The sequence below is a fragment of the Anser cygnoides genome, chromosome 9, assembly GCF_040182565.1.
Source record: "Anser cygnoides isolate HZ-2024a breed goose chromosome 9, Taihu_goose_T2T_genome, whole genome shotgun sequence".
Taxonomy (NCBI): Eukaryota; Metazoa; Chordata; class Aves; order Anseriformes; family Anatidae; genus Anser; species Anser cygnoides.
In genome coordinates, this window is record NC_089881.1 from 12,409,995 (window position 1) to 12,431,479 (window position 21,485).

A 21,485-nucleotide genomic window follows, 5' to 3' on the forward strand; every position below is an offset into this window, starting at 1 on the left:
GGGTTGACTAAATTGCCACTCCGACCCCCTGTCCAAGCCCCAGTGCATCTACTGGTGAGACTGCCCTTGTGCTGTGATGGCCACCAGTGGGGAAGGACAGCTCTGGCTGGCCAGTGTCTGATCCACTGGGAGAGGGGAGGGCAGCTGGAATCCCTCCCTAACCAGCGCCAGCTGTAGTCCACACTCCGTGGGCTGTTATGGACTATCAAGAGGCCCTGGGAAACATCTCTGCTGTGCCTCATCCTTCCCATGGCAGGCAACAGCAAAGGTGACTGGAGGACTTCTCAAGAACAGAGCTGTCTGTGATGGACACAGGTGTCCTCACTCACTTCCCTACCTGCCCACGTGGCCACAGAGCATGGAGCAGCGAGCTGCCCTGTCTGCCCCTGTGCACGAGGGGACGGGGGAGGCAGGTGTCATTTAGCTGCTGCCTTGGCTCCCGCAGAGGGAAGAAGATCAGCTGCAATGTGTTGCTCAGCATACACAAACGGGATCACGTAAGAGTTGGAGGGGAAGACCTGTGCAGGAGTATAAAGCCATGGGTATATAAGCCAAGAGCTGCTGACACCTTCTGAAGTGCTGGATCACAGCTCAAGACGATGTCTAACTGGAGACAGGGGGACATGTGTCATGGTAGCAGCCTGCAGGACGGTCAGATGCAAAAGACCCCAAGCCTTCCCTGCAGCAGTTCTCCAGGAGCAGTGCCGATGGGGCTGCTGGAGCTCAGAGGGTGAGCAGGGAGCAGGACTGCCCGATGGATGTGGAGAGGAAGGGGGGCAGGCAAGTCCCCAGCACCCACAGCAAAGCAGACAGCAGGTAGGGGCTGAGAGAAGGAACACCTTGCAGGGACGGCCCCGTGGTTCTGCCTGGTCCGAGCCCTGGGCTAGCGCTGAGGCTGATGTGGAAGCACTGAGTGACAAGCTGGGGCTAAACTCAGCCTCTTTGAAGGATGGGGAAGGATGAGCTGGTGGCTGTGGAATTTCAACCGCAGTGGTGACTGTGGATGCTGCAGTAGCTGCCCAGTCTCCAGCAGCTTCCCACGGCCTCACAGATGAGCTGGGGCATAGCAGCAGGGCCCAGCCTGGGGCTGCAGGAGTCGGCCTGTGCTTGAGGATTCAGTAGTAGGCACCAAGGAGGGTCGAGACCTTGTACAGGAGCAACTTGTGGTTGGCGTGCAGGGGCATCCTCCTGTCCAGCACCTGCCAGCGGATGCACAGCTCTGGGTCACAGCCCTGGAGGAACTGGAAGGGGAGCAGACACATCACATGCATGCTGGAGGTAAGGAGCAGCGTCAGCTGTGCTCAGCAGCAACACACCCCCAGACTCCCACCCTCTGTTTTTGGGGCCCCTGTTGTGCTGCCACCCCATCTGCAGCCCCATGATCCTCCTCCACTGCCTGCAGCTGGAGAAACCTGCTCCTGAGGATGATGAGATCTGGGTCTGGAGCCAAAGGGATTCAGAGGGATGCCTGTCTTGCCTGGGGTCTCACCTGCCCCATGCCTGCTGAGAGCCAGGTCAGGGAGCCACGGAGGCAAGAGGCTCTTACCGAATTCAGCCGCTTCATCTGCACATCGTTCTGACTGTCAAAGTGTATGCTGACAGCAACAGTCTCAACCCAGGCATTGTCTGTGTTGCGGGGGTCATCAAGGTACCCTTTGTGTATCTGTGCACAGTGAAGGATTGCTGCATTAGCAGAGCCATAAGCACTGCTCCAAGGGCACTGAGAGGCCCCAGAGGCTGTGGGGCATTGCCCCATATCCCCTCCGTGTGCTTCATACCTCGGTGCCTTGCTTCAGCAAGTTCTGGAACTGGGGCCAGAACTCCCGGCGCAGGATCCACTTGAGTTTCAGCGGCAGTATCTCGCCTGGCTCCAGCGACCCCTGCACCAAAACAGATTTCATAGCCCAGCCCAGCCTCCCTCGCCACCACCAGCTCAGCACATCTCACAGTTACCACCACCGCAGAAGTTGCCACAAGCTCTGCCGGAGTGGGGTAACCAGCGGTGGTGCCTCCCTCCTCTTCCTCCTAAACCCATCCGTGTTTCTCCCTTTTGCACAGGGCATTTCAGGGCCTGCAGAGCTCCTGGGACTTGGCTGGACCAGGTTTCCTCAGAGCCTCCTAGGCCACCTCCACTTACCCCAGGCAGAGCCCAGACATCTGACAGGGGGTACTGGGCCACCAGCACTTCCAGCATCTTCTTCAGGCTCTTCCTGATAATGGACCCATCCAAGTTCCTCCTCCAGCTGTGAGAGACAGGTCCATGTTATTCTGCAAGCCATACCCAGCTCCCCCCTTCCCAGCACGCAGGAGAAGGTTCCTGCTTTGAATGGGTTTTGCCAGACATCCTGGCCTCTCTGAGATGGCTTTGTGCCCCCTTCCCCATTTGTGTCCCCGGCACCACCGTCAGCAGGCACTGCTGCCCCCTCACACTCACCGGGTCACAACTGGGTGCAGGGCATGGTTGGGCCCAAAGCGGTGCAGCCTCCCGCGGCCTCGCAGACCTGTCCTGCCCATGGGATTCCTGGCAGGAAAGAATAAACAGGCATAAGGCTTACACCATGAAGCAGGCCAAAGCCCTAGACCATATTCCCAAATTCCCCAACATTGCATTTTGTGTGTTCTGAGGTGCTGTTTTTTTTTTTTCTTTTGTGGGGGGAGGGAGCATAGCCCTGAGGAAGACACACCCCAAGGGCTATGCGTGCCATTTCCATGCCCCACTCTTAGCTGCCAAAAGGATTGCAGCCCTCCTGGCTCACACAGCCGTGACAGCAGCTTCTGGTGTGGGTGGTGCTATTCAGAGGTGCCTAGCCCCACTGCTCCCACCTCGCCCATCTACCCCATGGTGGGCGCACTCACAGCGGCAGTCCATCCTGCACAGCGTAGAGGCCATGGAAGCTCTGCCGGTCAATCAGCCCATCCATAGCATTGTAGTTTATCTTCAGGAGAGACTCTAAGGAGCTGGGGGCAGGAAGCAGTTCAACAGTGAGGGCTGCCTCGTGATGGGACAGGGCAGAGACGAAGGGCTGGATAGGGAGGGAGCCTCTGGGGGACACTCACAGGTTGAACGGGTCTTGCACAGCTGTGTCCTTGTGGTCGGCTGAGTAGGCAGGAGGGTCATACAGCTGGAATTCCACCTGCAGAGCATGTAGCCACGTCAGACCCCGCTTGCATCCCTGCTCTGGTGGCCGGCAAGGACTGGGAGCCCTGAGAACATTGTCTCTCACAGTTCTTTCCTCCACCCAACTCATGGTATCACTCCCCCAGGCAGGAAGGGCTCTGGGGCTGAGCTATGTGTCTTGGTTGGAGGCTTGGGACCTCACTTGTGCCCTCATGGAAGCCAGCGCTAGATCCTGTCCCCGACCTACATTCCTGATTCAGAAAGCAAGGAGGCAGGTGTCTGCTCCTTCTGTCTCCCACCCAAGTACCCCAAGAAACCCTACCACTGCAGATCCCAGCAGGAACAACATTCACTTCCCTCTTCTTGTCCCTCGGAGGGCCTTAGAGGAGCTGTTCACCCAGACACAGAATCTCACTGGAGCTGTCATGCCCAGTATGGCTGCCCTGTGGGACCCTGGAGAGGGGACAGCCCAAATGGGCCTTCCCATCTCGAATGCCTCCAGACATCCCCAAGTGAGACCCACTCTTGTTTTACTGAGCACAGCCACAGCATTTTCCCAGGGAGGCATCTCCAGCCATGGTTAGACCCTCTGCCAAGTAGACACCCAGCCCTGGGGTGCTGAACCCTGACAGAGAATAGCAGCTCCCAAGCTTAATTCTTCTCTCTCTGGGTTGAAACGATGGCTCTGTTCCACTTCCCACCTCCTGTCCTCCTCTACCCATGGGAACAGCCCACTGTCCCCTCCTCCAGCACTGCTGCCTGGGCCAGAGCTCTTACCTCCCAGGGCACCTTCTCATCCGGCACAGGGAAGCGGATGGTGTGAGACCCTGGGTAGATGAGGTTTCGAGTAAGCACATGGTATGGGGGCTGCTTCTCTTCAGGTTTCTCCTCCAGGTCCAACTCCTTTACCTCTGAGGTTCTGCTGGAGACTGCAAGGTAGACAGAGACAGTGAGACCCTGCACAGCAGCGTGCTGAGCCTCAGCAGGACTGGTGCTGAGGACTGTGGCTCAGCCGGGAGGCTGGCTGAGTCTGTACAGGACAAAATCTGCTAATGCCCCCAGTGGGTCTGGCCCCTCAACATCCCTTCAGGCAAGATGAGGAGGGACAGGAGCCTCCTCTGTGCCATGCTGCAGTGAAAAGCCTCAGCCATGGGCTCCAGGGAGGGCTCCAGCCTGGAGGCTGGGAAAGGCCCCAGGGCAGGCCCTGGACTTCCCCCAGTGCTGCTGCGGTGCAGCCAGCTGTATTTACCCAAGGGCGGCACGTCCTCCTCTGAAGTGAAGCCATTGCCCTGCAGGGCCTGCATAATCCACCTCAAGGCTTTGGCACTCTGATGAACCTGCATGGGACAGGAGAGGGTCAGCCACTTCTGCATGGCCGCAGTGCGTGGGCATTGCCCTCCCAGTGCCACCCACTCCTCTTTCCTTTAGAAACCACCCAGGAGAGTGGTGGGACTCTGCTGCACTTATTTCTCCCCCAAATGACATAGGAGTCTCTGTGTTGTCTCATTGTAGGCTCATGGCACGTGGTCCCCATACTCTTGGCACAATTGGCCCATTCCTCAGGTAACCCAGGACCGATGTGCCTGGGGATGGACACGCAGCACCTAAGCAGAGTCCCCCAGTCCCCAATACACCATATTGTCTCCCTCTCTGCAAATTAAATGGAGATTTAAAAAAAATAGAGTTGCAAAATTATTCCTGATTTTGGGTCAATGGAAAAAGAAGATGTTTCTGCCAGGGCCCTAAGAGAATTAACAGGCCTCAGCGACCCTGACTAGCCTCCTCTGGAGGTCTGCACCCAAACCCATGGGCTCAAGAGCCCACTTAAGCTCAGCCCTGGGCTTCAGTCCTTGCATGAGCTGTGTTGGAGGGGTGCTGGTCTGCAGCCCAGCCCCTGGGCTGGCAGTGCACATGCGTGGTGTGGAACAGCTTCACAGGGAGGAGGCTGAGAGCCCCCCATTGCCAGAGGGCCTGGAGGGCCCTCTCAAGCCAAGGAGGAGGCCGGATGACCAGTGCAGGGGCTCATCCCACAACCTCCCATCAGCCCGTTTTCATCCTTTTCATTTTGGAGACAAACAGAACAAAAAGGCATATATTTCCTATATGCCTGTTCCTCTTTGAAGTTATTGCTTTGGCAAGAAAACTCAAGTTGTTTCAAAGGGGGATTGATTCAGAGGAACTTTCTCTTATGCTGTGGTTCAGTTGACTCACCCCCTTGGAAAATCCCACCTTTCCAAGGCAGTTGTTCAGTTTTTGTCTCACCTGGTCTTCTAGAGCGATCAATCTCTGCTCCACCAGACCTGTCCTCTTCACCCGATCCAAGTCCAGCAGCTCTGCCAGTACATCAACTCTGGAGGGACAGTGCAGAGAAGAACCCCCTTAGGAGTAGTGCCTGCTGTAGGTGCTCAGCAGCCCACTCCATGTGGGTGCAGCCACCTCCACAGGACAGATTCCTATGAGCACTCTCCCATCGCCTGTATACACAGCAAGGACTGTAGCAACAGCTCCCTGAGGTCCCAGAGCACCAATCCCAATTCCTTCCTGCCCAGGACAGTCAAGGATGGGATGTCCCTGTCTCAGGAGTGTCAGTACCTCTGTGCAATGTCTCTGATTTTCTGCTCTGTGTTCTGCTTCTCCTGGCGCTGCTGGTGCTGCAGGTAGTTCTCCTTCATGTACATCTCCCAGGAGAGAAGGGCAGCTTCTTCATTCTTCTCCAGCTTCTCTTCTGCCAGGGGAAGGGGATGACAATGCTCTCATATCCCGAGGCATCCCAAGCTCCGATGCCACAATACAGACGCCAAACCTCGTGCCCCGGGGAGGGAGCAAAGGAAGGGAAGGGAGCTGCTCCTCACTGAGCTGTTTGTGGCGCGTGGCCGGCCTGCACAGCAGGCCTCGCCGGACCAGGAGCTGCAGGTGGTTGAGAAGGATGAACGGCGGAGGTGCGGGTGGGCGCCCATGGTATTCCTCGATCAGGTCATGCCTCTGGAACTTCCAGATCTGGTCTGTGTGTGCCTGGACCTGCTGGAACGTGTAGCTGGGGACAGAACACAGCTGGCTGTGAAATGAGGCCAAGGAGGCACGCCTCAGCTGTGTGGTGCCCTGGCTTCTACCTGTCTCCCTGAACAGAGCCAGCCTGCAACCTCTGCTTACACCATGTCTATGACCCTCCCCTTCCCCACAAAATCACCCCTGAGTTCTGGTCCATGTTCGCACAAGGCCTCTCCTCACACTTTCTCAGCAGGTGGTGCCCTGGCCCTGGCCAAGCCTGCAATAAAGCCAGCTTGATTCACTGCCAGGACCATGGGTCCAGGTCAGACTCACTTGAACATGGCGATGAGGAGGTTAAGGAGGAGGATGTTGGTGAACAGCAGGTACAGGCACAGTAAGATGACCGTCAGCCACTCTGGGAAGATGGGTTTCTTGTTGTCCTCATTGGTCTCTGGGCACTTGGGCTTGTAGGGGTCAGTCCCATTGGGGCTGCACTGATCAATGTTGAAGTTCACCCCTGCAAGAGAGCACAACACTACTCCACCGCAGCCAAACCTCGCAGTGTCTCAAGGAGCATGTTGTGCTCCCTGACAGCTGCCAGCATCAAGGTGGCTTAGAATATGGCAGAGATTTGAGCAACTGGTGCATACTGAGTGTTTCCAAGCTCGTTCTGCATCATAGAATCACATCATAGAATGGCTTGGGTTGCAGAGGACCTTAAAGGTCATCTAGTTCCAACCCCCCTGCCATGGGCAGGGATGTCACGCACTAGATCAGGTTTCCCAGGACCTTGTCCAACCTGACCTTGGACACCTCCAGGGATGGGGCATCCACAGCTTCTTTGGGCAACCTGTTCCAGTGCCACCCTCTGAGGTCACCACCCTCTCAATGAAGAATTTCATAGATAATTTATTTAATTTCATAGATTATTATTTCATAGAATTTCCTCGTAGTCTCTAATCTAAATCTCCCCTTTTTTAGTTTAAAACCATTCTGCCTTGTCCTGTTATTATATGACTGAGCCAAAAGTTGCTCTCTATCAAGTATTGAAAAGCTGCAATGAGGTTACCCCGGAGCCTTCTCTTCTTCAGTCTCAACAGCCCCAGCTCTCTCAGTCTTTCTTCATAGGAGAGGTGCTCCAGACCTCCGATCAACTTCGTAGCCCCCCTCTGAACCCATTTGATCATCCTCTCTGTCCCCAGTGCACTGCTTATTGCCACCAACTTTGCAGCTGTGACACAGAGCTGGATCTACTCCTGGCAGCTGGGACCCTGCCATTTGCTAATGTTAACTTGGTCAGTCCCTGGGTTTGTCATGGTAGCAACACTTCGAACATGCCAGAGCAGGGCTCCATCCCCACACACTGTCATTGCTGCCTCCTGGCCTTACACTGTGGCTTGAAGAAGAGTCCTGTGCAGGGCTTCCATGGGCTAGCAGACTGTTGCATGAGCTTGGCACGCCTCAGCCTTGCAACAAAGCCATCCTGCATGTGCCACACTATTTCACAGGCTGCTGTCCCTTACCATCAATGTAGGAAGGAATCTGTCCGAAGATGGTCAGGTAGGAGTGGTAGACTACACCGCGGAAAAGCCACTCCACACGTTCCTCATTGTGGATCAGGATGGCCTGCTTGGCAACCCCAAAGGATACCACCCACACTGCTAGCAGGAAGAGGAAGAAGAAGACATCCTTCATCTGCAAAGACACAGGTGAAGCAAAATTGCATCCTGGAGCAAACTACCCTCCAGGACAGCATAGTGTGGGTGGCACATGCCCTGCAGGCCTCCAGCTGATCTAGCTGGAAGCCAGGCCTGACAGGGTGGAGAGGTGCTCTCACCATGCGCTTCACAATGATGATCTTGGGGCCCAGCGTTCTACTGACTGTGAAAATATGCATCAGACGCAGGCAGAAAATAATAAAAGCCAATGACAATATGATGCGTCCGGGATATAAAGTTGATGGAATGAGCCTGGGCACAGAAGAGAGGAAAGGAAACAGTTCAGTGACACCAGTGTGGTTTGTTTTTTTTTTTTTCTGATCTCACAGCATTACATTTCTGCAACAGCAGTGACCTTCCCCAGATTGCTGGGTGAGAGTTACAGCATGAAAAACATCTCTCCTAAAAACAGTTGAAAACAGAAGTAAATTGGTCAGAATTAATCACATGATTATGAAAATATTCACTGGTCTTTTGAAGAAGCAATTAAAAAAAGAAAAAAAAAAGTGCACGATTCTCAGACTAGTTTAGGGCCAGGTGCAGTCTTCAGTTGTGACTTGAGCCCATGCACTGCAAGGTAATGGCTCTATATCTCACCTGCAAGTCAGCCCCGTGATAAAGACCACGATGGCACAGACATCCAACTTATTCCAGAAGTCCTTGAAGTACAGGGAAGCCATTTTCAGGACCCCAAGCCCATCTGGGTCATACAACAGCTATTGGGAAGAGAAGAGGGGTTAGTATGTCAGTGAAAGTCTTGTAAGATACTCAGCTGCCATGTAAAAGGGAGGGTTGGCACAGATCTGCTAGCCATCACTGGACTTCCTTGCTTACCTGAAGTTAACCTGAATCTACAGGGTATTCTACATGGGCATGGAGGAGCATGGGGAGAGATACCTGAGACAGGGGGCTCTTTAGTCTGTTGAGGAAAGGCACAGAGATGAAGCAAAAACTGAAAGAAAAAAAAAAGTGAAACAAGGTGTGGAAATACTTCTGGGAATAAATGCCCAAGGAAGGAAGTGGTCCCTCCATCTCCTGATGTTTTTGACTCAAACCAGTGTGCCTTTCTGCAAGTACCAAGGCCAGAGGTAGCTAGTGAGATTCCCTGGCCTCAGAGACAGGGCGATCTGGCAGTTCCTTCTGCCAGGACCTCTCCAAATGGATGGTGATGTAAGAGGCAGCACGGGACCACAAGCTAGACCGGACCTTCCAGGAGCACCCAGAAGGGTGTCTCTGGCAGCCTGGACCATCTCACCTCCTCCCAACCTCTGCTCTGCCCGCCCCATACCTGGCGCATCTCCTCGCACACCAAGGAGAAGAGCCAGAAGTAGATGAGGTACTCCCACCAGGATGGTAACGGCTGGAAGTCAACCATCAGGACGTAGGCGAAGAGCAGGAGAAAGGTGAAGTAAGAGAGAATGTTCATGTGGAAGATGACGACAGGTGCCGTGAAGAAGGCCCGGAAACGTGTCAGGCAGTTCATGGGCTGCAGCTTCTTCTCCCTGGGGGGAGCAAGGACAAAAGCATGGCTCAGCTGCCTGAGGTTTGCCTGCTAGTAATGCAGGTGAGGAGCGCTGCTCTGACCAGGCCGTGTGGATAATAGTGCTCGCCTGCACCAGCCAGCTAGAGCTCTCAAGGGGCCTTGCTGGCAGATCAGCTCTCCAAACCATGTGCTGCTCAGGGAGATGTCACAACAGCTTCTCCCAGCCTGTGCACAACAGTCTGACCCTTCCGGCTGGTCACTGCAGCCACCCCAAGGGGACCTGCACGCACTGCATGGTGAGGCTGAAGGCTCTGCCACACGGGCGTGCAGAGGGTGCTCTTGGGCACATGTTGGGTGGTTGCATGAAGGAAAGGCTCCTGTCCTGTGTGGCACAGGGCCGGAGAGCAAGCCAGTTGAAGGATGAGGCTGAAGGAGAATCCTGCCTCCACACATGCATACCCCAGCTGCACGATGTACCTGAAGGTGATGAGGCTGGTGTAGAGAAGTGGGAAGAAGAGCATGCACGCAATCACCCGCCAAAGCCCATTGTCAATGCACAGCTTCCCCCACCAGACTTTTGTCAGAAAGGCCTGTGAGGAGAAGAGGAGCAGTGGTTACAGGAGCCACCTCTAGCTTCTGGCCAATTCTTGAGATGTTCAGCTAGCCCACCCAATGGACAGAGCCCGGGCCTGTCCCCCAGGAGGATCAGGGACGATCGATTTCCCCAGGAGCAGGGAGGAGACGGGCAGGCCCAGCACAGACCCTGGCTCAGGCCACCAGGGGAGGCAGGGTGCTCAGCCACCAACTGCAGGGCACAGTCCCTCCGTCTGAGCCCTACCTCTGCAAACAAAGCACCTTGAATCTGGGGCAGGGCACATGCTGCTTACTCCCTCCTCACCCATTCCACCACCACCACCCCCAAGCATCACCACTGGGAACCCACTTGGACACCTCCATGGGCCACAAAATTCATGTTTTTGGCCTCCAGTGCCAACTGCAGACAAGTTGTTTTCCCCCAGGCCTCGGAGACACGGATGAGGAGCTTCTGGGCCCTCTCTTCATCCTTGCGATAGCAGTCTGTGAACACACCTGGGGGACCAGGGAAACAAGGCTGAACTCTGGGGCCAGCATCGGTGCTCAGCAGGGGGAGCACCAAAGAGTACTTCACAGCAGGATCTGGGCATTTCACCATGGCCTCCCCCTGCACTCCTGCCACCACCCACGGCACAGCCCTCACGGCACCATGACCCCAACCACAACAAGCACACCCCTGTTTGGCACCATCCACCCCACCTACCACCCCTTAGACGCAACCTGGGCCAAACTAGCCAGCACAATGGGACACGAGAGTCGTTCTGGTTGTCCCCCTCCCACTCACCAATTGCCTTGTTCTCATACTGCACAGCCAGGGCCAGCATTTCATCAGTGGTGTCAGTGTCTTCCTCCTCCTTGGCAAGTTCCTTTAGGATTTTACTGCAGGCCAGAGCAGCCGCCATGCAGTCCTGGCTCTGGAGCAGAAGAGGCCAGAGAGGGTGTGGGACTCTGAGACTCCTACAAGTCCGTGGCAGACCTGACAAGTCCTTCAGGGTTCCCACAGGAGGGAAAAGGAATGCCCCAAGCTGAGTGCTGCTCAGAAAGGACAACTTGCCATGACAAGGGCTGAGCTGTCCTTCACTCTAGGTGCAGGGGCAGCAGATAACTAACTGCCACGGGTAATCTGGAGACATTCCTGCTCTTGTAATAGGAAGCCATGGGTGATGGGATGTTTGTGACTCCATGGCTGTGGGGAAAACATGCTCCACAACCGTGGCATGCTCATGTTTTTCCAATTGGCAGCCAGCTACAACACCTCTTGCACAGAGATGCTGGAAGCCTTCTTTACCCCCAGCTGCCAGGCTCTTGGGTCCCCCTTGCAGTGTGCTGAGCCCTATCTTAACCTTTGCTAAGAGCACACTTCTGGCCCAGAACATCATCAAATGTCATCAAGTGAACACCGAGTGTCCACAGGCTAGGAGGGCTGCCACAGGCTTGTTGGATGGCTCCCGTATGGCTGTGGCTTGGACACTGCCATGGACCTGTGACCTAGCTCACCTGCTCGCCTGAATCCCAGCAGGTGTAACCTTGCCTTTTGGGCTTGGGAGCCTTGGCTCCGTCTGAGCCCTACAGCTGGGACTGACAGGTTCGGGCTGCGATACCTGGGCCCAGATGATTTCTGCCAGTTCCTTGCGGTTCTGGACCACAGCCCAAATGAGCAGGTCACGGACTGGATCCATGCTGAAAGTGACTCGGCCAGCAGAGCGCTTGTAGAGGGACCGGAGGCTTGACCCCTGGACCTGAGAGGTACACAACGGTCAGATGTGTTCACCTGCCAAGAGACTGCAGAGAGCAGACAGCCCCTCAACACAAAGCCCTCCCTGAACCCACGTGCCTGCCTCCACCAGCCATAGAAGGCCTTTTCTGCAGACAGAAGGGTGGCCAGGGCTGTAATCATCCTGGAAATGCCACTTTTTCTAGAGCCAGAACTGTGTGGGGATATGGCCAGCCTGTCTAGCACATGAGGAGCCTCTCTGTCCTCCACCCTGGTGGGTCCTGTCCAACAGAGTCACAGCCACGTGGTGCTGCGCATGTAGGAAGGGCTTTAGGGGATTTTAAGCGGGATTCTTGAGTGGGCAAAAGGACAGTGATCCAGCTGCAACTTGCAGGACTGTTTCTTGAGCCAGTGTCCCCCTCTCTAATGCAACCCCGCCATCACGTAACCTGGAGATGCGTACATTCAGCTTGATGTGCGGGACAGGGATGGAGAGCCGGGGCCGCTCAACGTGCTTGGGCTTGGGGTAGAGAGGCTGTGTGGAGTGGCCCAGAAGCTCCCGCAGCACCTGGGAGACATGGTGCAGTTGGATTCTTGGCATTTTGGAGCTAGCTGTGTGCTCTGTCTCCTCCAGCAGGACCTTTTGCAGCTTGCTGTGGAACAGGCAGGATGATGCCATGTTGTTGTAGAGGTAAATGAGGGTGTCCCAGGTGGCAAACTCCTTGAGACGTACTCCCTGTTCCAGGAACAGCTTCACAAACTCTGGCTTGTTTGAGATCAGGGCAGCTGCCATCACAGGGTGGAGATCTGTAGGCTGGCAGACCGGAGGCAGAGGTGAGAGACACCATGGCCTCAGAGCAAGGCCTCGATCAGGTGGGGGGAAGATTTTATCTGAAAGCACTCAAGGATTTTCTGGGATTGACATAGCATCTGGGAGGGAAAGGGGAAAGGAGGCGCTGGGACTTGCAGGACCCCCCCCAGAGACACACTTGTAGGTCAGTATGCTTTCTCCCCTGGCAGTGAAGCCCTCTGCTTCCTCGGCTGCTTAGTGGGGCTATGGGGTAGAGCCACAATAGACCCTCTTTCACCAGCTCATGAGGATGCACCATACAAACAAGCAGGGCCTCGCCGGCTTGTTCCCCCCACCCTGTGCACAAGTGTTCAGCTGAAGGCTCCCAGTGCTGCCAGCTGGAAGTTGTGTGCCTTTCCAAGACAACATTTACATGTGCTCAGAAGTGAAAGCAGGGCCTGTGGGTATGGGGTACATGTTTGTCCTGGCAGGAAGGTACCTGACTGCCTGCCACCACTTGGTCTCAGCCTTAGTTTTTCATTCCAGCCACATTGGTCCCATACTGTGGCACCTACAACAGCCCTGGCTTGCGTCAGCTAATATGAGAGCCTTCTTCATCCTCCCTTCCTGAAAAGGGAGCAGCTCTTATTCAGGCTGTGGATTTTCACATCATTAACTATTTATTCTTCAGGATCCTGCTTCCTGGCAGCCCTCCCCAGTTCCATGAGAGGTATGTGAGCTGGGGAAACCCAAACTGTCAAGCAAAATAGGAAAATCCCTTCTAAATCCCACAGGGCCATTCGATCTGCTCAGTTTTGACTTCTCAATGCTTTGGACCATCTCAGCTGGATTGGGCATGGGACAGCAGAGCTGGCTTGTGCTGCTTCCTGCTCCACTCTGTATTAAAGCTAGCAATTGTTTGAGCAGGGAAGTACCCAGCTAGGTGAGATGAGTTTATAGACAAGTTGCCATTTGGCATTAGCAGAGACCATAGGGCGTAACTACGAAGAGGTATTTTTGGCTCTAGGTTGGTGGATTGTCTTTCAAAGACACCAGTTTTGAATGAAATACCAACAACCTCTGTAAAAAATTACAGGGCAAATAGGGCCTTTACAAGCAGTGAATTGCAGGTTGTGCCCACCTCTGCATTTTGGAAAGACAAGACAGATTAAGAGCCCCTGACAATGTAATGGAAGTTTAGGGCCCAAGAGAAATGCCCTCAAAAACCCTCCCTAGGCAAAGCAGAGTTGAAAAGTGCTCTCAACATGAACAGCCCTCAAGCTGACAAACTAAGCCTGACCAAACAGTCTTACAGTAAGGTCCAGGCAGGTTTGTGCATGGTCAGGAATGGGGAGAAATGTCCTAACCCTTGCCTTCGATCTCCCCCCAGCCCCCCAGCTCTGCCTCCAATGGCAGCCACGAAGCAGACAAACAGCACACGTACTGACTTACCTTCCACTCGTGGTTGTCTGTGAAGACCTCACTCCGAGCAATGTCCACCCTGTTCCAGGCCACAGCTAACTTCAGCTGGTGGTCCCAGTTCTCACGACCAAAGTGATCTTGGTTTTGGGATGCTGCATGTAAAGTGCATGCATTAGAACAGAGGGTCATTTACACCCTTGAAAGCCCACTTGGAGGCTTGGTTCTTTGGGAGAAATATCTCCTCCTGATCAGTTCATCATCACAAGTTTTGAGGAGCCCTTTGGTGACTCCACAAGCCAAGCAGCTGCAAGAGGCAACTTGTGACCCCCCATCCTATTCATCTCTCCCATGCCCCCAAGCAGCTACCTTCCCCTCACCTTTGAACAGGGCCTGGAGGATGGCCACATCCACATCCTGCTGGCCATACTTGCCCTCTCTGAAAATGGTCAGGAGATGCTGGCTCCGCACTATGTCTTGGATCTACAAGGAAAGCCATGGGCAGGCAGTCAGCACCAACATCTCCTCCCTGCCACTTCCAGCAGCCCCCTGTGAACCCCTGTCCTGCTTGGAGTAATTCCTTGCTCCCTCTGGGTCTCCTGCAGGTCCCCTGTGCTGTCTCCCAGCCCAGCTGGGGTTGGTGCCACACGGTCCTTCTCTGCCCAAAGTGAGCAGGCAGTGGAGGGGCAGAGCTGGAGCCCTGGGGTGTCCACCAGGACAATGCTGAGTATGGCTGGGAGGAGATGGATGTTCAGTAGGATCTGAGCCTTAAACTTCCCACTGGGAGTCTTGCTGCTCATAGGAAAGGATGCCTGGGGACCACTTTCGTCTCCACATGCTCAGAGAAAGGAGCTGCCTGCCTGCAAGAGGCTCACCTTCTTGGTCCACTCCACCAGCTTGCCCTCGGTGAAGAGCTCATAGGTGTCGTGGAAAAGCACACTGAGCTTCTTCCGTATCAAAGCGATGGTTATCTTGGGCACAGGCAGGTTGGCCACCTGTGCAATGACATCCGCCACACGCCCAGACCCTTCTACAACCACACAGGGTGTCCCATTGGTGATGGCATTGTAGATGGTCTGCAACCAAGCAGGGAGACTGGTCCTAATAACATGCAGAGGCCAGCAAACCCCCACTGATCCTGAATCCTTCCACTGATACACCACAGCACCCCTATTCTGCTGCACTTCACCTGTGACGACCGTGTTCCCACCAACGCTGGGAGAGCAGCACCCTAGGCAAGGAGCAGACCTGCTGCCCTTGACCCTGGCCACCAACTTAACAGGCTTTCCCAATCCTGCTCCATCCCACCACTACCCCCTCTCAGCTCTGCTGGGAGAGGGCAGGGGCAGTTCCTTACATCAAGTGTCCCAGGGCCTCCTTCCAGCACCACACAAACAATGGGGATCTTGATGGCAACGCCTGCAGGGAAGCAGAGCCTGGGGTCACCGTCCTGTGGGGCAGCCCCTCCAAGCAGCTGAGCTGGGTCCCCACTGAGCTGTGGGGTGTAAAATGCAAGGTCGGAGCACTGCCAGGCTTCAGGGGAGAGGGGAAACAATCTCCTGGCAGTCATGCCGCTGGGAAAGGTTGGCCTAAGGCAGAAAAAGGCCCCTTGATTTGTGTCACTGAGGTACCTGGCAGGAACCATGTTCTGCATTTATCATGGGCATGGTCTCAAACCCTTGTCTGGATCCTACAGGGAAGCCAAGGTCTCCTCTCTCACCTGAGGCCAGGATGGGCACTGCTTACCAACAGATGACCCATCAAGCCATTTGTCCTCCCCTGCCTCAGGCTTCCTTGTGTTGCTGTTACCTCCTTTCACCTTGGTCTGCTCCGAAATGAACTTCTCCAGCCGGGTCCTCAGGGGGATTTCCACTCCGTACCTCCCATGGGTCCCATCGTCCACTAGGATGAAGTGGGAGTGGTTGCTGTCCAGGCACGAGAGGCTTCCTTGGTTCTCCTCATCCAGGATGTACTCAGCTGGAAAGCCACCCTGCAAGATGCAGAAGGAGAGGCTCTGGGCAAAGTCTGACGGGGCTGAGGAGGAACGCCAGATGTCCAAAGCAACCAGTGTGTGAGCTGGACAGCACACAGGGGCAGACAGGCTGAAGTCACCCCTGACATCTCTGTAGTCCTCACAGCAGTCTCGCCCCATGCTCTTCTGTCTCTGCTCCACCTGCCCTCCCACGCTGCTCCCACACACCCACAAGGGTCCTCCCAGGAGAAGCACAGCACCTATGCAAGACACTGGGCAGGGCAGAGGGACTTCTCTGAAAACATCAGCCTGAAACCATCACTCCTGGTCTGGCTGGGTTTTTACCTGGGCTACCAGCCATGGCCACCTCTCGAAGCACCCGTTCCCATAATGGTCCTTGGGTAGAACTTCCCCAGCAGCCCAGGTGTAAGCAAAGCAAATGCATTTCCAACTCTGCCTGGCTCACCATGGGGCAGATGAGGCTGTCCCGGTTGTACACAGTCCCCCAGGTGGCTATGCCAATGGTGACAATCTCGGCCTCCTTGTAGCTGCAGTTGAGGATGAAGTCTCGCACTGCCTCTCCCACCTGTTTCATCACACCAGCATGGGACCCCCCTGTGATGATCCAGGCCCCTGGGGGTCAGAGAGGGACTTGGGAAGGGAGAGGCTCTGCCACAGCAACCTCCTAGCATCTCGCTATATGGCTGCAGGAGCACTTGGCCCTCAGAGAGGCTCCATCCCCTAGATGTTCTCTCTGCCCACTTCATCAAGACCTGGCAGCACAGGAGATACCTTCTGCACAGTGCTGCATCTCTCAGTCTCACTCCCTATAAGTCTGTTTGCAGCAGCTGAGCAAGAACAGTCCATCCCTGTTGGGCGTTAGCTCAGACAGGGCCCTAACAGGCCTTCCAGGCCAGCTCAGTGTCTCCACAGCAGACAAACTCACTGGGCCTGGCATGGCTCGAAGGCAGGTCCCTCTCCTGCTGCAGTCTCAGGGAGAAACTCCGCATCTCTTACCAGTGGTCTGGGCCACTTTGACTAGCCCTTGCCGGAAGATGTTCTTTAGCCTTGGCTTCATGATGAAGTTTTTGGCTCCACCAGTAACCGAGATGAGCAGGTTGGGTGCATCAAGGCCCCAGTGCTGTGTCATGAGGTGGTAGATGACCCGTGGAGGAGTATCAGAGGAGACACGCACATACTGCAAAAGGGGAGCATACATATGTTTTGGGTTAAAAGAACAGGGCTGGGGGAAGGGGCATCTCCACCATGATTTCTCACATCCCAGCAAAGAACCAAGGGTTTCCCATGTCATTTCTCAGAGGAGTTCTGTTGCTGCTGCTGCCCCAGTTCTTCGTGCATAACCCTGTTCCCAGTCACTTCCCTGGAAATGTGAATCCCCAAGACTTGCCTAAGGATAAGAACAGGCAACAGCAATGCCTTGAAGCATGGGCCTCATAGCATGAAGACCAGTCTTACAGTTTCAGAAAAGGACAAGGTACAGGGCAGGTAGAGAGGAGGGATGCTGTCCCATCCACCTTTCTCTCTCAGTGTTGCCTTTGGGGCACTTCTACGCTTCCCTAACCTCTCGTTCAGGAGGGAAGTACTTCCATTTCATCTGCCATGGCAAGATTTGAGCTCTGACTCCCAGTGCACAACAGAGGGGAAAAACAGATTACCTTTCCCATCTTCTGTCCCAGGCCTGCAAAGTGGATGTCCCCAAAGGCATCTGTTGGCATTTCCTGGATGTGCCTGCTGGGGTCCCATTCCTTCCCCAGGAAGAGGGGAGTTTTGACAGCATCTTCCAGGTGCTGTTCCCTGAGGTAGCCGCACTCGCACACAATCCTCCTGAAACACACACCACCAACTTTGTAGAAAACAAGCTAACCCCAAAAAGCAAAGCCCAGGTGGCCTACCTGCCTCATTCAGGCATGAGGTGTTGGCATTTTGATTAGGAACACCACAGGCACCAGCACCTCCCACCCAACCTGTCTTCCAGCTCAGAACTTGTGAAGAAACAAGGGCTTTTTCTAGGGGAAAGGTTAGCAAAGATTGGTATTTCTGTCTATAGAGGTTTATGACAGAAATATTAAGGTTGCTCTGGATGAAATATGGAAAGAAATGACAGCATGGGAAAGCATCAGAAAGGTTACTCACTGGGAAGCTAGGTTTCAGCCATGCAGTGATACACAGCAGGATAAAGAAATATATCAAAAGGAATTTGTGAATTCCCTCAATACCAGTTCCCTTGGCAGAAAGGTAGGATTCTCTGGTGCTGTACAATTGTCACCAAATGTCCCTTTTGCTTCCCTGGCAGGAGAGGGGAAGGAGGGACTGACTTACCCAGAATCTGATGTCTGGGAACTTTCCACGAAGTGCACACACTCTTTCTTCCGGATATTTTCAGGAATCCATGAGATGAGATTTTCCTGAGGAAGAGCAGCAAGAGGTCAGTGTTTCTGGAAAGGGCCAGAAGTTACCCCAGGGACCAGATACAGTGGTGCTTGGAGCATATCCAGGGGCTTTTTTTGCTGTGAAGGAAGAAAGCTCCATCATTCTCTGCAAGGACTAAGCCAGGTGTACTCCAAGGAGAGGAGATTCAAATGCTGGACATGAATGCTGGACATGCAGATATATCTCAGATATTTGGGGTTTTCTGTCCTATCCCCAAAACTCAAGTGATCTGTTATTGACATCCCCCCCATAGCCTGAGATTCCCCCACTGATGTGTCCCAGGATAACCCAGTAATGCTCTTCTGCCACATGTGGCCAACTCCCACCTCTTCCAGCAGCTGCTGAACTTGCCTTCTCATTGTTCCCAGAGGGAAAATGTGCCTTCCGTCTGCTCCTTGAGATGCTGCTGCTGCTCTGCTGGAGGTTGGGGAACACCTCGAAGTCACTCATCTTCATGGGGTGCACGGAGCGACTGTCTTCACTCTCAGGGCACACCTTGTTCAGCTCGGAGGGGAGCACCTTGCTGTGCCGGCCATGCACAGCCATGGCTGCCTAGCCTCCTCTCTCCCACTCCTAGGCTGGGTGCAGCAAAAAAGAAAAAGGATACGTGTGGGTTGAGAGCAGTGGGTCCCCCTGTTTGTCATTCCCTGGGCAGGGGGAGGTCTGAGCAAGAGCAGAGAGGTGATTTCTGTAAAAACCCACAGGGTGAGTCACATTGAGACAGACATGTTTGCAGCCTGCCAGACTCTGCAGCCTGACCCCCGTGTCCTGCCACCAACACGGCTCCTGCTCTGCCACCTGGCAGTCCCTGGGGTATTCCTGGCAGCAGGGTGAGCAGAAACCAGGTCTCTTGTTTGAACAGCCTGAGCGCAGCCCTGCCTGGAAAATTGGGGTTTGCAGGAAAGATGGTCAGCTCCACCTGGGACCTTGCTGGTCCCAGTGCCCAGCCTCTTATTTCAGAGGGGGTGCAACAAAGTCCCTGCACTCTGCCTTGTTGGTGAAGGGTGATTTGGGTTAAAAGCTGCCAATTGCCATCACGCATGCCTTCTTGACTCCAAGAAAGCCAGGCCACAAACTTTTGCCTGCTGCAGCCACAAATCAGCTGCTGAGCCTTCCCAAACACTCACAACCTCCACTTCTGAGCTCTTGAATGGCTGAGTCGCCCAAAAGCTGCTGGAGCAAGGATGGAAAAGCTCCCGTGTGTCTCTGGAGCCTAAAGGGGAATGGAATCCACTCTGGGGGGCTGTGGGCAGGTAATGTGCACAGCACTCAGGTAATGAGGTGGCAAAGCTCTAGGGTCAACAGGCCTGTGTTTATAAGGAGGATTTTGGCTGCCTTTCTGCCAATCAAACCCTTCATCACAACCAACATGATAAGGTCTGGGAGGACTTCCGACTGTGTGGAAGGAATGGTGGAGCAAAATGAGGGCTGCCACCGCATTTCACTCATGTCTCCTTCCCCCATGCTCAGCTGCAGGCAGGGAGCAGCCAGAAAATGCCTTTTTGCCCATTTCTCTTGAATGCCAGCTTGCTCCTGGGCTCCTCCAGGAACGCACGCAGCCCCGTCGACCTTGGGAGCCAGGTTTTGGTGGGCCAGCTTTCTGCACCAACACAACCGATGGTAGGTCTAATTGTTAGAGTCCCCGAAATAATGTCAAGCATGCCCTGAATTCTCCATTCTGGCCCCACGGGGTGGCAGGCTGCTGGGGGTGTATCATATGCCCACGAGAAGCCAATAAGCACAGGCAAGCAGGGCTGTCCCACTGGGCATCTCAGCACTGAACGACACCCAGAATACCTGTCCTTAAGGGGGTCCAGGGACTAGGGCAGAGCACAAGGTGCCTTCGCCCACCTCGGCAAGCACTGCAGGAGGGGGGGCTGTACCCACTGCAAGCAGCATGGGGCCCCTTGCCATGGGGGTGGTCAGCAGGGTGGCCATTCAGGGACAGGGATGCAAGGCAGGTGCTGAAAACTGCCTGCAGCCCATGCTTCTCCACCTCCCCTGCCCCCCGCCACGGTTGCGACTGTACCTTCCCCGCAGCATCCTCTGGCCGCATCACCAGCTCCTCTGCTCCATCCCTGCCACGGGGAAGTCAGCCTCCTGTCCTCCTCTGGTAAGTCATCTTGTCGCTCGGGAAGCGGGCGATGAGCAGAGAACAGGGCAGAGTTGCCTGCAAGCTGCCCGCAGAGAGGAGGAGGTGGTAGGGCGGCTGGCAGCCTCCCAGCAAATCAGACTGCAGAAGCAGTCCCTGCGCCCTGCCGAGGAGCTGCAGCACACAGACAAGCCCCGCGTTTGCTCGAGAGGCTGAGTCACGCTTCCCTTGATCGCAGCCGCCATGTCCGCTGCAGCCTGGAAGCGCGCAGCACCCCGACGCTGCTGCCTTACACGGCACACCAGCTGCCTCCGGGCAATGTCACGGGCATGGGGCCAGCAGATCACGGGTCGGGGCCTGGAGATGTTGCCAGTTACCAAACCCAGGCACATCCTGAAGTGCTGGGGGCTGAAGCCGTGTGCACCCCTTCGTGTTGCAATGAGCTTGGATGCTGGGGCAATGCATTTAGCGAGCACACAGACTCCAAATGAAAATATGGTGTTTTGACCACATCCTATAGCTCCCTTTCTAGCCAGAGCATGTAAATTAGCACGAGCCCTCTGCAGTGAGTTTTTCTAGTTTCCTTGAACAAGAGCAGACAGCTGAGATTTTGCTGGGAGAACAGATGCCATTAATAAGGCAGTAAATAAAATCCATGTGCAATGTTTTACAGTTCAGTTGTAATTAACTCTGCGCTGCCAAAAGAGCTGAAGCCAGAAGTGCACATTAATTACACATTAATGGGAGTGCTCATCTGCTCTCAAATGGCTGGCTCTCTCGAGACCGTGGCTTTTATTTCATTTTTGCACATGCCAAAACCACTGTGGCCCAGTGGGACCCACATGGAGCCAGCACACAGGCGGTTCCCACTGCTCCTAGTAAGAGCCCAGCTAAAACCCAGCAAGACTGAAGAGAAAAAGCCTGTCGAGTTCAACTCCAACTCCAACAGGATAAACAAGAGAGGAGCATGAGGGAGTTTGCAGGAATTAAACTTTTGCCTCTTGCAAAGATGCTGCACCTCTAAAAAAGTAGAGGCAAAATTCAGCCAGATTCATGCTTGTGAACTAGGAGGCTTTTTCTGTCAGAGAGGAACAAACTCTTCTCCCCCACACTTGTAGTCCCATGCTCCCCCTCAAAAACGTTCCT

The 21,485-nt window shown here is 54.6% G+C and overlaps 1 protein-coding gene across 4 annotated transcripts; it reads right to left on the reverse strand.

Moving 5' to 3' along the window:
• Nucleotide 1: 1 nt before the first annotated feature.
• TRPM2 (transient receptor potential cation channel subfamily M member 2) lies at nt 2–20,622 on the reverse strand. Of its 4 annotated transcripts, XM_013186320.3 has the most exons (33): nt 20,277–20,622; nt 18,599–18,825; nt 18,137–18,222; nt 17,473–17,641; nt 16,814–16,994; nt 16,263–16,429; nt 15,634–15,814; nt 15,182–15,243; nt 14,700–14,900; nt 14,205–14,307; nt 13,858–13,979; nt 12,079–12,429; nt 11,503–11,640; nt 10,686–10,815; nt 10,251–10,396; nt 9,785–9,897; nt 9,113–9,326; nt 8,422–8,540; nt 7,944–8,076; nt 7,630–7,801; nt 6,440–6,623; nt 5,971–6,152; nt 5,711–5,843; nt 5,381–5,468; nt 4,368–4,455; nt 3,896–4,047; nt 3,058–3,134; nt 2,857–2,958; nt 2,435–2,521; nt 2,138–2,243; nt 1,779–1,880; nt 1,547–1,663; nt 2–1,241 (listed from the first exon to the last, which is right to left on the reverse strand). In XM_013186320.3, the coding sequence occupies exons 2-33, from the start codon at nt 18,791–18,793 to the stop codon at nt 1,116–1,118; spliced, it is 4,527 nt and encodes a 1,508-aa protein (XP_013041774.3). In that variant the 5' UTR covers nt 18,794–18,825; nt 20,277–20,622; the 3' UTR covers nt 2–1,115. The 4 variants fall into 4 exon arrangements, with proteins under 4 accessions (XP_013041774.3, XP_066858913.1, XP_066858914.1 ...); XM_067002812.1 differs by lacking the exon at nt 20,277–20,622 and having other exon boundaries at nt 18,574–18,621; XM_067002813.1 differs by lacking the exons at nt 9,113–9,326; nt 9,785–9,897; nt 10,251–10,396; ... (12 more) ...; nt 18,599–18,825; nt 20,277–20,622 and adding an exon at nt 8,722–8,771 and having other exon boundaries at nt 4–1,241.
• Nucleotides 20,623–21,485: the final 863 nt, after the last annotated feature.

What these genes read in the sequence shown, in the direction of transcription:
- TRPM2 (XM_013186320.3), bottom strand. Translation starts at nt 18,793, where the DNA reads ATGGCTGTGCATGGCCGGCACAGCAAGGTGCTCCCCTCCGAGCTGAAC. An exon ending in CCTCCAGGCCCTGTTCAAAG is followed by an intron (nt 13,980 to 14,204) that starts GTGAGGGGAAGG and finishes CTTTACATGCAG; the next exon opens with CATCCCAAAACCAAGATCAC. An exon ending in TGGCCCATGGAGGTGTCCAA is followed by an intron (nt 9,898 to 10,250) that starts GTGGGTTCCCAG and finishes TTCTCCTCACAG; the next exon opens with GCCTTTCTGACAAAAGTCTG.